Source organism: Opisthocomus hoazin, chromosome 13 (genome assembly GCF_030867145.1).
Source record: "Opisthocomus hoazin isolate bOpiHoa1 chromosome 13, bOpiHoa1.hap1, whole genome shotgun sequence".
NCBI lineage: Eukaryota > Metazoa > Chordata > Aves > Opisthocomiformes > Opisthocomidae > Opisthocomus > Opisthocomus hoazin.
Window position 1 is genome coordinate 20,589,130 of NC_134426.1, and position 12,650 is coordinate 20,601,779.

The 12,650-nt window shown below is 44.5% G+C and overlaps 1 protein-coding gene across 5 annotated transcripts in view; it reads left to right on the forward strand.

The window, feature by feature from the left end:
- Nucleotides 1–396: 396 nt before the first annotated feature.
- The window catches only part of TANGO2 (transport and golgi organization 2 homolog), a 47,068-nt gene continuing 34,814 nt past the window's right edge, over nucleotides 397–12,650 (forward strand). For 3 of the 5 annotated variants that reach the window (XM_075434551.1, XM_075434556.1, XM_075434555.1), the window contains exons 1-2: nucleotides 460–557; nucleotides 9,710–9,831. In XM_075434551.1, coding sequence (XP_075290666.1) covers nucleotides 9,776–9,831 — 56 coding nt within the window. In that variant the 5' untranslated portion in view covers nucleotides 460–557; nucleotides 9,710–9,775. The other 2 variants (XM_075434552.1, XM_075434554.1) reach the window with 2 other exon arrangements.

The window sequence follows — 12,650 nt, forward strand, 5'->3', positions numbered from 1 at the left end:
AACACCCGCTGGGCACAGCCCGCGGCGGTCAAGCAGCCGCCCAGGTGCTGTGCAATGCCGCAGACAACTTCTCCAGCGCACTGTGGCGGACACCGGTACGGGGCCATGGGGAAGGTGGCGTGCCTCTAGCACCCAGTGCCGCCTCCTCTGGCAAAGGCCCAGGCGCGGGCGCTCCTCAGGCAGCGCAGCAAGGCCCGGGGCTGGGCGGCGAGCGCGGGGCTGGAGGCCCCGGGCCCTCTCACGGCGACGCGCGGGCCAGTGGGGGGAAAAGGGGCGGGCGGTGCCCACGGCGCACCTGTGTGTAAGCCAGCCAATGGCAGCCTGAGGAGGAGAGGCGGGGGATCCTTCCCCCAATAGCGCGCGGGGGAGCGGGGCGGCCGGAGCCAATAGGGGCGGGCTTTGTTTCGAGCTGCCGGAAGCGGGGCGGTGGGGTGGTGCTGGAGGTGGTGCAGGGTGAGTGCGGTCGGCGGGGTTCCCCGCGCTGAGGGGGCTGGCGGGGCCTGGGCCTTTTTCCCGCGCGGGCACAGCCGGGTCGTCGTGGGCCGGCGCCCCTCCAGGTTCGTGCTGGGGGGGGGGGCGGGGGTGCGGGCCGGGCTCGGGAACGGGCTCGAGTGGCCTCGCTCGTCGCGGGTGGGCAGCCCGCGCCGCAGCCTGGCCGGGAGCTGGCGGGCTCCCGGTGGGGGACCCTGGGGGACCGCCCGCCCTCCCGGCCCGTGGCGCGGAGGAGAGCGCTGCTGCTGAGCGCCTTCCGCTCCAGAAACTGCTTGTCCCAGGCTTGTCCCAGAGAAGCTACCGGGATATTTCAGTGTGGGCCGGCGCTTGTTCCCTTTGGTGGTGCGATGGCGTCTCGGTGTTGTGCTGGGGGGGTTGGGTGGCACTTGTGTCACCTGCGAGAGTTCGAGAAGGGATCGGTTTAAGGTGTGGTGACCTTTGACGGCAGTTTGTCAAGGGAAGGCACTGAAACTGCTGGTGTTTCAGTATGTAGGTATCGAGAGCGCTGGGGATTTTCTGAGAGATTTGTTTTGTGGTTCTGTGAGGCCGGGGGGCACAGGCTACTCGGAGGTACGCTGGGGTACTGGGTTGCTCTCCGCTGTGCATCGTGCTGGTTTTAAAAGTCAAAATACATAGCAGAAACTCGACTTTTTTTTCAGTTAAACTCTAATTTTTTTTTTGTTGAGTCGTTTTCAGGCTTCCTGTAGTTCTTAGCAGCAGTTTGCAGTTGGACTGAATTGATCCTGGCTCGACAGAGATTCAAGTATCTCAGCTCTAACCGAAGCCAGCTTGCTATCTATTTTCATTAGAAGTACTGCATATTTTAAATGAAGTGGCTGACAGGTGGGCTAGCATTTTTCTCTGTACTTGTTCTGGTATATTTGGCAATGCTTCAGTGGAATTATGCACCTCTCTTGTTAACTACTTGTTCCGGACTCAGTAATGGGATGTCTACCATCATAGCAACTCTGTTCTTGAAGGAGGAAACAACCAGAGATAGAACATACTTGCAATACAGTAGGTGGGCCTAGATGCTAGCGTTGCTCTTGTGAGAGCAATTTCAAGTAAACCTGCTGAATGCTGATAGTGGTCAGCCAAATAACTTTTATGGGCATCCTTTTTTAAAGAGCACATTAAAATTACAATTAAATAAGTTTCTTAACAGCAGAACTAACAAAATTCCGTTGTCCTTTTCTTGTGTCTCTTGGAAATTTTATTTGCACTCAAAGCGATAAGCTTTGAAGTTCTTTCTGTGTTGCAATGTTCATTTTGTGTCTGCTATCTTGAAATAAATGAATGTGTTTTTTCTTAATTAAAGATACTTGCAGGACTTCTTGCATCTACTTAACTGCTGTGGATTTGTGGTTTTTGTTGGTCCCTTCTTTCCCCCCCAAGCTTGTAGGATGCCTGTCACCCTATGGCCCCTCTAAGTTTTGTTCAGGGTAGGTAGTAAGCTCAGACTTACTGTAGATGAGGTGGGAAGAATGGGCATAAAACCACACTTCTGTAAGTGATGGCTGCAGCCCTTCCATCACAGGAAGTTAAGGCTCAAAATACAAGACCAGCCATACTGGCTCAGATCAAAGGTCTGTATAGACTGGTGTTCTTTCTCTGGGAGGATGTAGGGGGAACATCTCTAGGGAGTAGCATGAGAGCAGAACAAGTGTATGTGAGTCTTCCACTAAGTATTTCCTTCAGCTGCTTGTAACATAGACTTTCTATGAGTAAGAAATTAAGAATACATTTTCTTGCCCCAAAAAAAAGGATTCCCAGCTGGTTCCTCACTGAAGAAAACCTAAGAATTGTGAAAGCTAAAAATAACAGTCTTTGCCTAAAAGGCAGAAGTCTAGCCAAAGACTCTGGGTCTGCAGATCTGTGCCAGAGGAGAAGTTAGCACTCTTGAGAAACTGGGGGAAAGGCTGTTGTGCCCCATCCCTTGCAAATGTTTTTAAAATATAGTGTGGTCAAAGGTGATGTTTACTGGCCTTTGTTTCTGTTGGGAGCTGTGCAGTGGACTTGATCTAGTAAGGTGCCAGAGAGAGAAACTGAGGACCTGAAAATAAAATGAGCTCATTAAACTTGGGAATGGCATGCACTTTACATGTTGTTTTCTGTCTTTTCGCAAGTGTTCTACTTAGCATTGCTGTCCCTTGCAGTGAAGACTGACTCTTGACCTTGGCAGGGTTACAAACGCTAGGTTAGTTACAAGTAGTCTTTATACAGAGCAGCCTGAAAGGCATCAGCTTATGGGTCCATCTATTTCACCTTATCTTTATCTTTAGTTAGTATTCCTACACAGGAGCATGTGCTACGCAAGGGAAGTGCAAAAGCAAACCACTAAAATGCTTTAAAAAATGCAACTCTGAAACACTTTTCTGTGAGGAAAAAAAAAAAAAGTACCTTACTTTGAAAAACTAATCAAGCATCTCTTATTTCCCAGGATTTTAAAGTTCATTATAAAAAAATGTCTCATTCCACTACTAAAGGAAAATGCATCCAGTTTTATTCTTCTGTGGGCATAGAAGGAATGTAGTGCTCGGTTTCTTTCAGATAAATTCAAAAGAAGCAGTAAAATAGTTTTAGACTCTGCTGACCACAAGTTATTGTTGTGGTACACAAAACTATCAGAATCCCATGACTAATGATCTTTAGCTGTCTCTTAGACTGCATCTAAACAACAGTTTTGGATCAGTTGAGAAGCGATTGAGATCGCTGTGGTAACTGACAGATGTTATTTATGATGCTTCATTTGTGAAAACAAAATACCCAACAAATGGCTTCATTTTTCAAAGGCTGCTGCTGGGAGTTCTTAAGAGTAAAATGTTTTTATGCCAAATTGTGAACTGATTGCTTCTACTCAACCAAATGATGGTAGAACCCTATGGAAAGAACACATACAATCTATCATGTTTTGGTCTCTTAGTAGTCTCTCTAAAGGCTACCTTCTGCTGGCAGGTATCCACTCAGGCTTTTAGCAGATCGTTAAAATGAGCAAAACAACACACTGTACTGGCTAACAGAGTACTGTAGCACGGAGTAAGAATGTTGGTTACTTTAATGCCATTTCTGAACCAGCAGTGCCATTTGGAGCAAGATGTTTGTAATTCCTGTCAAGCTGGTTTGTGTGTATTAGGCGTAAGTTAGACAGCAAACTAGAAACAGATTGCAGAAAAAGGAGATTGTTGCTGTCATCTCATCCTTGATAAATGTTGTCTTAATGACTAGGAATAATGAAACTAGATTTTACAACAGCTCATTATCCAGAGAGCAGTAAGTCTTCGATGTCTCCACCTTAGAGTGGAGTGTTTTTCCCCCTATTCTGCAGACCTTGTCAAGTTCCACAGTATGCGTATTCTGGCTTGTATTGTCCTCAAAAAAGAAAACCAGAAGGCATGCTTGTGCTACAACTTAGCCTTTTTTATTTGAACTTTCCTTTCTTTTCTTTTAACTAAGCCACCTGCTGTATCTCTAAGGATAGTTCTGAAGACACACTTTCTGCTGAAATGCAGCTTTTGGTCAAGCTTTGAACTTGCTGTAGGATCAAGCTGCAGGTGTGGAAGCCAGTGCTGACCTAATCTTTTCATTTTCTGCTTTCCTTGATCTGTGGGAGACTGTAGCTGAGGGATGGGAAGGCCGAGTTGAGCGCATCTGCTTTGTGATGGCAGCTCTGTGCGATGTGCTTATCTTGCCCCATAGTTGCAGCACCCTCTTTGATGTGGATATGAACTTTAAAGAATGACAGCTGTATGAATATGTTTTGATTAACTGTTTATTTACTTACCCTATCTGTGACAGCCTCTCCTCATTTTTTTCCTCGTAATGTTTCTTAATTATCTCAAATTTCAGAATATCAAAATTTGAGTTAGACTTAAAGTTCTTAAATAAAAACTTATTGTAAAGCTGACATCCAGCCCTGGGTATAAAAACACAACATGTGTTGCAAATGCAATGTCAACTTGATGGAAGAAAATACCAGAACACATTGGTTGCCTCTGATAACTGTAAATGTAACAAATGTAACATGTAGGGGATGTTATCACTTCAGGTGGTCAGAAAGTTGCAAGACAAGGGACTCCTGAATAATCCCTTTAGGCGCCTGGGCCTTGGGAGAACAGGTATGCAAACTACAGAGATAAGGAGGCTGCAGGATAATCTGAAGACCCCCGCCGAGAGACCCCCAAACAAACATGTGCGACAGACATTACCATATAATAATGAGTTATCGGAAAAACCATTACTATGATAAGCATTTCTTGGAAATGTAATTAATATGTATGTTAACATAGCATAAATACCTAGTAACTGTGTCTCTTCGGTGCACACGTTTGGAGGAGAGATCCGCCGTGTGCCCGGTGCCGTAATAAAGGATACCTGCTTAATAGTCTGCCGACTATTGAGTCTTCAATTCCGGCTTTTCACGGCATCACCTCCTTTGCCAGTGAAGTATCACTGCTATTTCAAGGGGTAGCTCTGTTTTAGCTGGCTTAAATGTTTCTGTCTGAATAACAAAAAAGGTTGCACTGGTCATATGGGACATACAAACACTTATGCTTGTTTCAAGGCCGGTAGGTGGAGCCCAAGATAAATAATACTGATTGGATATTTGACATTACTAAAAGCACAAATGTAGCTTAAAGAACTGTAATAACATGAAGCAGAGTTGATGGGGTGACAAAAAGATACTCTGTCAAATCAGTAGTACCAAATAATAATGCATATGGATTCTAGAAAGGCATTAAAGTGTTTAAAATATTTGTCCTAGATAATTGTGGCTAGTGTTATAAATTTATTCTGCCGCTGTTTTCCGATTGGCAGTTTTTGTGTAAGATTTATGTTGACCAGTACCTTTGCACAAACAGCTGGACTGAATTGATTATTTGAAGGGAACTCAATAAATCAGCTAATGGAGCCTGAGACCTGTTTATTAAGATAGTAGTCTTATGAATGATTAATTGTCAACAGGTTTTTATGGAGTAATCCATTTAATTATCTGGCAGGACACCTAATAAATACTGGGAGCCATATCTCCATAGTCAGCAAGAGTAGTCAGTGACAGTTGCCCATTAAAACTGTATTCTATATCCCTGCTTTCACCCAGTGTGGTTCTCTGCACTTTGTCAAAAAAAAGAAAAGTTTTAAGGAGTACCTACCTTTATTCATCCTGATGCTGTAATTGGGTACCTCTCAACTGTAGATTTGAAGGGCATGTCTTCTGAGCTTTGAGTGTCGTCTCTGAAATAGTCTGGCATGACTTAATATTTATAGATGTCAGTCTGGATGCTGGCACTCAGCCTTTCTGAGGTAGGGACCAATGAACAAAAGTGTACAGTATTATTGTAGGATATTGCTTGCTCCATGAACCACTCTGTTCGTACATTTTATTTAGCGTGTTTTGTGGGCAGAAGTTCACTTCTGATAGGCAGCCAGTAGTGTATCCTTGATGGTAGAAGCTGTAGCCCTTTACTTTCCAAAGGACATGCAAAGTTGTAACTACAGTGAATTATAAGTCACTATCTTAATTTTATAACAAATTGCTCAACAAACAGGCAAGAAATCACTCAATCTAGATTTCTTTTTTATATAGCTTTTTGGTACACTTCTTAAAGACAAACTAAAGCTGAAATTCTGTGCTTTTTTTTAACAAACATAATTTGTCCATTTTTTTTGTGGACTTCCGAGGAAGATTTTGCAACATGAATTCTCGGAGCTGTGGTTAGCACTGGTCATGTGCTGCTGCTTCTTTTGCGAAGACTTTGCTGTTGCTGATTCAGAGCCTTTTGGAATGATCAGTGTTTCATGTGAGTCACTGACTAATGCTTGGCTCTGGTGGCTTTGTGGTTCAGAGATGAAAGTTTATTTGCCCTGTAGGCTGCAGATTGGGAGGAAAAGGTAAGATAAAAGATTTGAACTGTAAAATTGAAATCTGCATACTCGAGATCTTTAGCATGTGATAAACTTGCTTTGTTGGTAGAAGTGGAACTAGCAGTAGCAGATCCAATAATGTGTGTTAAGAGTTTACTTGTTCAAAGTGTGACTAACGTGAAAGAATGCCTCTTTAAAAGCCTTTTAACCAGGTTTAGCTTTCCGAACTGCGAATGCTAAGTATGTCTGTCAGCAGACAACTCATTGCTTTTCATTTTTAGTGCAGCAACTTTTTTGCATCTTTGCAATGTGGCTTTTAAATGCAGCCTGTGAGTCTTGTCACTGAGATATTGGGGGCCAGGGAGCAGGAGGACCAGTTGTCTGCAGAATCCCCGTCTACAGAGCCTGGAACAGGAAGGAGGATATTTTGCCGAGCGTTGAGCCTAGTGCAGCATGGTGGTCGTTCATTGACATTCCTCCTGCTCCCATTTTGTGTTGAGTCAAGTTATTGTTAAGGAAGGAGTGCCGTTTCCATTTGCTTGTGGAGCTGTCTGTGAGTAGGTTGCTTGAGGAACAGAACAGCAGCAGTCAGTCAGCTAAAATAAACCTTTGCTCTTGGTTTTACATTTGTTGCAATATTCTAACTGTAATGTTGGGATCAGGGGTTGAAAGGTCTCATCTGTCCTAGTTGGAGTCTTGCATCAGTAACAACTGTGGCAAAAAGGTTCACTTTTTGAAGGGGGGAAGGGGGAGATGATCTGGTTGGTTTCTGTGTAGCCTGTACACGAAGTTACAGAAGCAATAACCACTGTGAGATTTGCCTTGCGTGGGGAAGAGGGGTGACTGTTATTTGCCCCAGCCTTGCTGGAGGATTGTTATACAGGACTGTGTGTCCCTGAGAGGGTTATTGGGGAGCCCAGTCTTCTAACGGGGAGAATCTGCCAGACTTGGCGATACCCCAGGTTTCTACAGTTAGCCAATGTGTAGTTCGTCCACTAGGCTGGTTGAGTTGACAAGAGTACGGTAGGGACCTGTTTGGAAGGTGCTGTGGAATGAATTATAACTACCAAACAGAAGAAGAAGTGTCTGGTGACAATGGAAGCATCTAGAGGCAGAGTATGTTTGGAGGTAAGAGAAGGATGTAAAGCAAGGAAAGAAGACTCTAGACTGAGACGAGACAAGGGTAAAAGAAAGGTGGCTGGTGCAGAATAAAGAACAAGGTAATGTTCCAGAGAATAAATCATGATTAGGAAGCTCTGCAATTTAAATCTCTGCTGGTAGAAGAAATGGTATCTGAATATAGTAACTGAGGTAGGGTATGGCGTATAGATACTACCTGGATATCTGGACAGCATCAGAAATTTACAGTAAACAAGTATAAAATGTTTCAGAAGTTCCTACAGTAGTGTTATATTTTAATTACATTATCTGGAAATGGCACCGTGCTCTAGTTCATAAGCTGTCTCTTGCTGTTGGAAGTTTGTGCTCTGATTTGAACCATGACTGTAATTTTGTTTTGCTTCAGTTTCTTTTGAAGAGTTGGAGGTGTGAACAGGTCGGTGTTATTTATGTTGAGTGACATAAAGTAGCTGGAGTACAAGAGCCCAAGTTTTGTGAAAAGCTAGTAAGATCTGTGTTTAGAAGATCCAAGTCTTCTAGAACTGGGAGTTTGGTTGTGCAAGTCCAGTATGATGGCAGTCTATTGAAAATTCAGCAATGGGAGTCTGAGAAGGGTGATAACACCTTCTTAAGATGGATTAAATTTTCAAAATAAAGCTGGCTGTGGATCTTTTTAAACACCTGGCTAGTAAATCAGCTATCGAAAATTCAAGTGTGCCTCTTCAATTTATGATTAATTTCTAAATGGATTATTTTGGGATTTAATTGGTAGAGGTGAAGAAAGCCTACGGCATGATTTAGTTCTGTTTGATGCCTTATTGTGTAATGGGTTAAATAGAAAATAGTTTGGATAGCTAGGCTGTTGATGCTCCTAGCTGGTAGACTACGAAGTAACATCTTGGGAGGTGAATTCCTTTTGTCACAGAACAGAGTTTAAAATACTTTGAGATGTATGTACGCACACACTCTCTTGTCCTGATTTTCTTTTGCCTTGGCAAGCGTGTCAGGAGTGTTGCACCTCTTTTTAAGTTGTTTCATTTCCTGTAACAGAGGAGTCTCTCTGCAGAATATGAGATTGCAAGACTGAACTTGTGCCATGACAGCGACAGCCAGCTAGTTGTAGTGCGGAGCTGTGACTTAACAGGAGCCAGCAGCTACTGGCAAGCTGTTAATTTAAAAAAATCCATATAAATGCTGCACTTGTCGTACTACTTCTGGTAGTGTGAAATGTAGTCAAGGTTATCCATTTCCTGATATTTCTTGAGGTAAATGATGTGGAAATTAAAGAGCAGACAGACTTTTTATGTATGTGAAAGTATGGCTAAAAATCCTACTTTTGGTACAGAAGTTGCTTCGGTCACTGGGTTGCCCAGATGTTCTTACGAGTTGTGGTACTGAATTCTACTTGTCCCCCTTCCGTCTTCACTTGCCTGAAACTTCTGCAGATGAAGCTCTCGGTAGTAGTAAAATGTGGTTATATGTGGTTAGTTGGTGACATTCGGATAACTGTTTTAGCAGCCACAGAAAGTAAAGATCGGGCTGTGGTTTTATGATCGGAAGAATTTTCATTTGGGCAACATAAAATATTGGAAAGCTGTTACGTGGTTTTGAAATAGAAAGCACATCTGTCATGCCATCTGAGCATGGCCAGAATTGTAAACGTACCACAAGTGCTGGAAACTCTTCATCAAAATGTGCATTCTGGTCCAGCGTATTTTTGCTTGTACCTGATGTTTTTCCCCAATGATAAACATAATAATACTTTCTCTTGGACTTTAATTATAGTTTATTTACAGGTTTGGGAGTGTATTTGATTAGGCTTTTTCCAGCTTCAGCAACAGTTTGAGTCTTATTTTCTCCTTTATTCTAACAGAAGCATTTTGCCTTACTGAAGATGGGGAAGAAAAAAGTAGTGGTACTTTACTGGTAATGAGCAGAAAATTACAGAATAGTCTTTCTTTCATGTGTTGATAGAATTTTAGACTTTGTCAGTGTGTTCCTGATGCTTGTTTCTTTCCTAAAAATCTGAATTAGCGAAGCATGACTTTGAAACAACCACCATAAGAATTTTGGTAGTAAACCATTCAATGAAAGAAATCTATTTGGGAAGTCCTGTTTTATTTATTTTAACTGAGAGCTATTGGTGAGAACATTGCAATCCTTAAGCTTCAGCACAGAAGCAAGGTTATCTTGTTATAATTTGCAGTATAACAGTTAATCTTTATTTACTTTACAGGCTATTACAGAATGACCTTGCACTGAGCTTTTGTGGAAGAAGCAAGCTTTAAAGATCAATTCTTCAATGTGCATCCTTCTATTCAAGTTTGACCCTCGGCCAGTTTCCAAGAATGCATACAGGTAAAGATGGTTCTAGTTAAACCAGACTGGTTTCTAGAATGTTTTTATACAATTTCCTCTTGTAGCCAATGTTTGAGTTACAAACTCAGGTTAGTATTAGGTGTTCAGTTATGCTTTTGCAATGTTTAACTTCATGACTTGTCGCATGGGAGGACTTCATGTAACCTTTGGAGAATCCTTTGTTTTTAGGCTGTATCAGTAGACTTGGGCTTTGTAAAATCTTTTAAACGTTGTAATCCAGGGTTTGAAATTTCTGCCTGCTACTTGATCTTTAAACTAAGGGGAATCGTGTTTGTTGATCATCACAGCTGTAACTGTACCCTTTTTTCAGTAGAGTAGATATGTTTAGGGCTTTCAGTTTTGAAACCAACAATTTTAATTTAGGCTGGCAAGTAATGGGCAGATAGTAGAGCAGAAGTACTGCAGCTACTAACCGCTCTGTGTATAATTTTCTCCTCTGTTAATATCACAGAATGTTAGGGGTTGGAAGGGACCTCTGTGGGTCATCTAGTCCAACCCCCCTGCCGAAGCAGGGTCACCCAGAGAAGGCTGCACAGGACCATGTCCAGGTGGGTCTTGAATATCTCCAGAGAAGAAGACTCCACAACCTCCCTGGGCAACCTGTTCCAGTGTTCCGTCACCCTCAGAGTGAAGAAATTTTTCCTCACGTTCAGCTGGAACTTCTTGTGCTTAAGTTTGTGCCCGTTGCCCCTTGTCCTGTCGCTGGGCACCACTGAAAAGAGTTTGGCCCCATCCTCCTGACACCCACCCTTGAGATATTTATAAGGTCCCCTCTCAACCTTCTCTTCTTCAGACTGAACAAGCCCAGCTCCCTCAGCCTTTCCTCATAGGACAGATGCTCCAGTCCCCTCACCATCTTCGTTGCCCTCCACTGGACTCTCTCCAGTAGCTCCTCGTCTTTCTTGAACGGGGGAGCCCAGAACTGGACACAGTACTCCAAATGGGGCCTCACTAGGGCAGAGTAGAGGGGAAGGAGAACCTCCCTCGACCTGCTGGCCACACTCTTCCTAATGCACCCCAGGATCCCATTGGCCTTTTTGGCAACCAGGGCACACTGCTGGCTCATGGTCAACCTGTCGTCCACCAGGTCACCCAGGTCCCTCTCCGCAGAGCTGCTCTCCAGCAGGTCCACCCCAAGCCTGTACTTATGCATGGGGTTGTTCCTCCCCAGGTGCAGGACCCTGCACTTGCCCTTGTTGAATTTCATCAGGTTCTTCTCTGCCCAACTTTCCAGTCTATCCAGGTCACGCTGAATGGCAGCACAGCCTGCTAGTGTATCCACCACTCCTCCCAGTTTCGTGTCATCAGCAATCTTCCTGAGGGTACATTCTAACTCTTCATCCAGGTCGTTGATGAAGAAGTTAAACAAGACTGGGCCGAGTTCTGACCCCTGAGGGACACCACTAGTTACAGGCCTCCAGCTAGACTCAGCGCCGCTGATGACAACCCTCTGAGTTCTGCCATTTAGCCAGTTCTCAATCCACCTTACTGATCACTCATCCAGCCCACGCTTCCTGAGCTTCCCTAGGAGGATGTTATGGGAGACAGTGTTGAAAGCCTTGCTGAAGTCGAGGTAGACAACATCCACTGCTCTCCCCTCATCTAGCCAGCCAGTCACACCATTGTAGAAAGCTATCAGATTGGTCAAGCATGATTTCCCCTTGGTGAATCCATGTTGACTACTCCTGATAACCTTCTTTTCCTCCACTTGCTTGATGATGACCTCTATAATAAGCTGCTCCATCATCTTTCCCAGGATGGAGGTGAGGCTGACTGACCTGTAGTTCCCTGGGTCCTCCTTCTTGCCCTTTTTGAAGATTGGAGTGACATTGGCTTTTCTCCAGTCCTCGGGCACCCCTCCTGTCCTCCAGGACCTTTCAGAGATGATGGAGAGTGGCTCAGCAACGACATCCGCCAGCTCTCTCAGCACTCGTGGGTGCATTCCATCGGGGCCCATGGATTTGCGGGCATCCAGATCGCTTAAGCAATCTCTCACGCAGTCCTCCTCGACCAAGGGAAAGTCATGCTCTCTGTAGGCTTCTTCTCTTACCTCCGGGGCCTGGGATTCATGAGGGCCAGTCTTAGCACTGGAGACTGAAGCAAAGAAGACATTCAGTAGCTCTGCCTTCTCTGCATCCTCCGTTACCAGGACACCCACCTCATTCAGCAGCGGCCCCACATTGTCCCTAGCCTTCCTTTTGCTGGTGATGTAGTTGAAGAAGCCCTTCTTGTTGTTTTTGACATCCCTTGCCAGATTCAATTCCAGGTGGGCCTTGGCCTTCCTCGTTGCATCTCTGCATGCTCTGACCACATTCCCCTATACCTCCCAAGTGGCCTGTCCCTCTTTCCACATTCCATGGACCTTTCTTTTCCACCTGAGCCTGCTAGAAGCTCCTTGTTCATCCATGCTGGTCTCTTGCCTCCTTTGCTAGATTTCTTGCTCAGGGGGATGCACCGCTCCTGAGCATGGAAGAAGTGATGTTTAAACAGCGACCAGCACTCTTGGACCCCCCTGCCTTCAAGAACCCTGGCCGATGGGATTCCTTCAAGTAGCTCCTTGAAGAGGCCAAAGTTAGCTCTCCTGAAGTCCGAGGTTTTGATCCTACTTATTGCCCTGCTTCCTCCACACAGGATCCTAAACTCCACCATTTCATGGTTGCTGCAGCCAAGTCTACCTCCAGCCTTCACGTCTTCAACCAGTCCCTCCTTGCTTGTTAGTACAAGGTCCAGCAGAGCACCTTTCCTTGTTGTTTCCTCCACCACTTGTATCAGAAAGTTATCATTGATGCTCTGTAGGA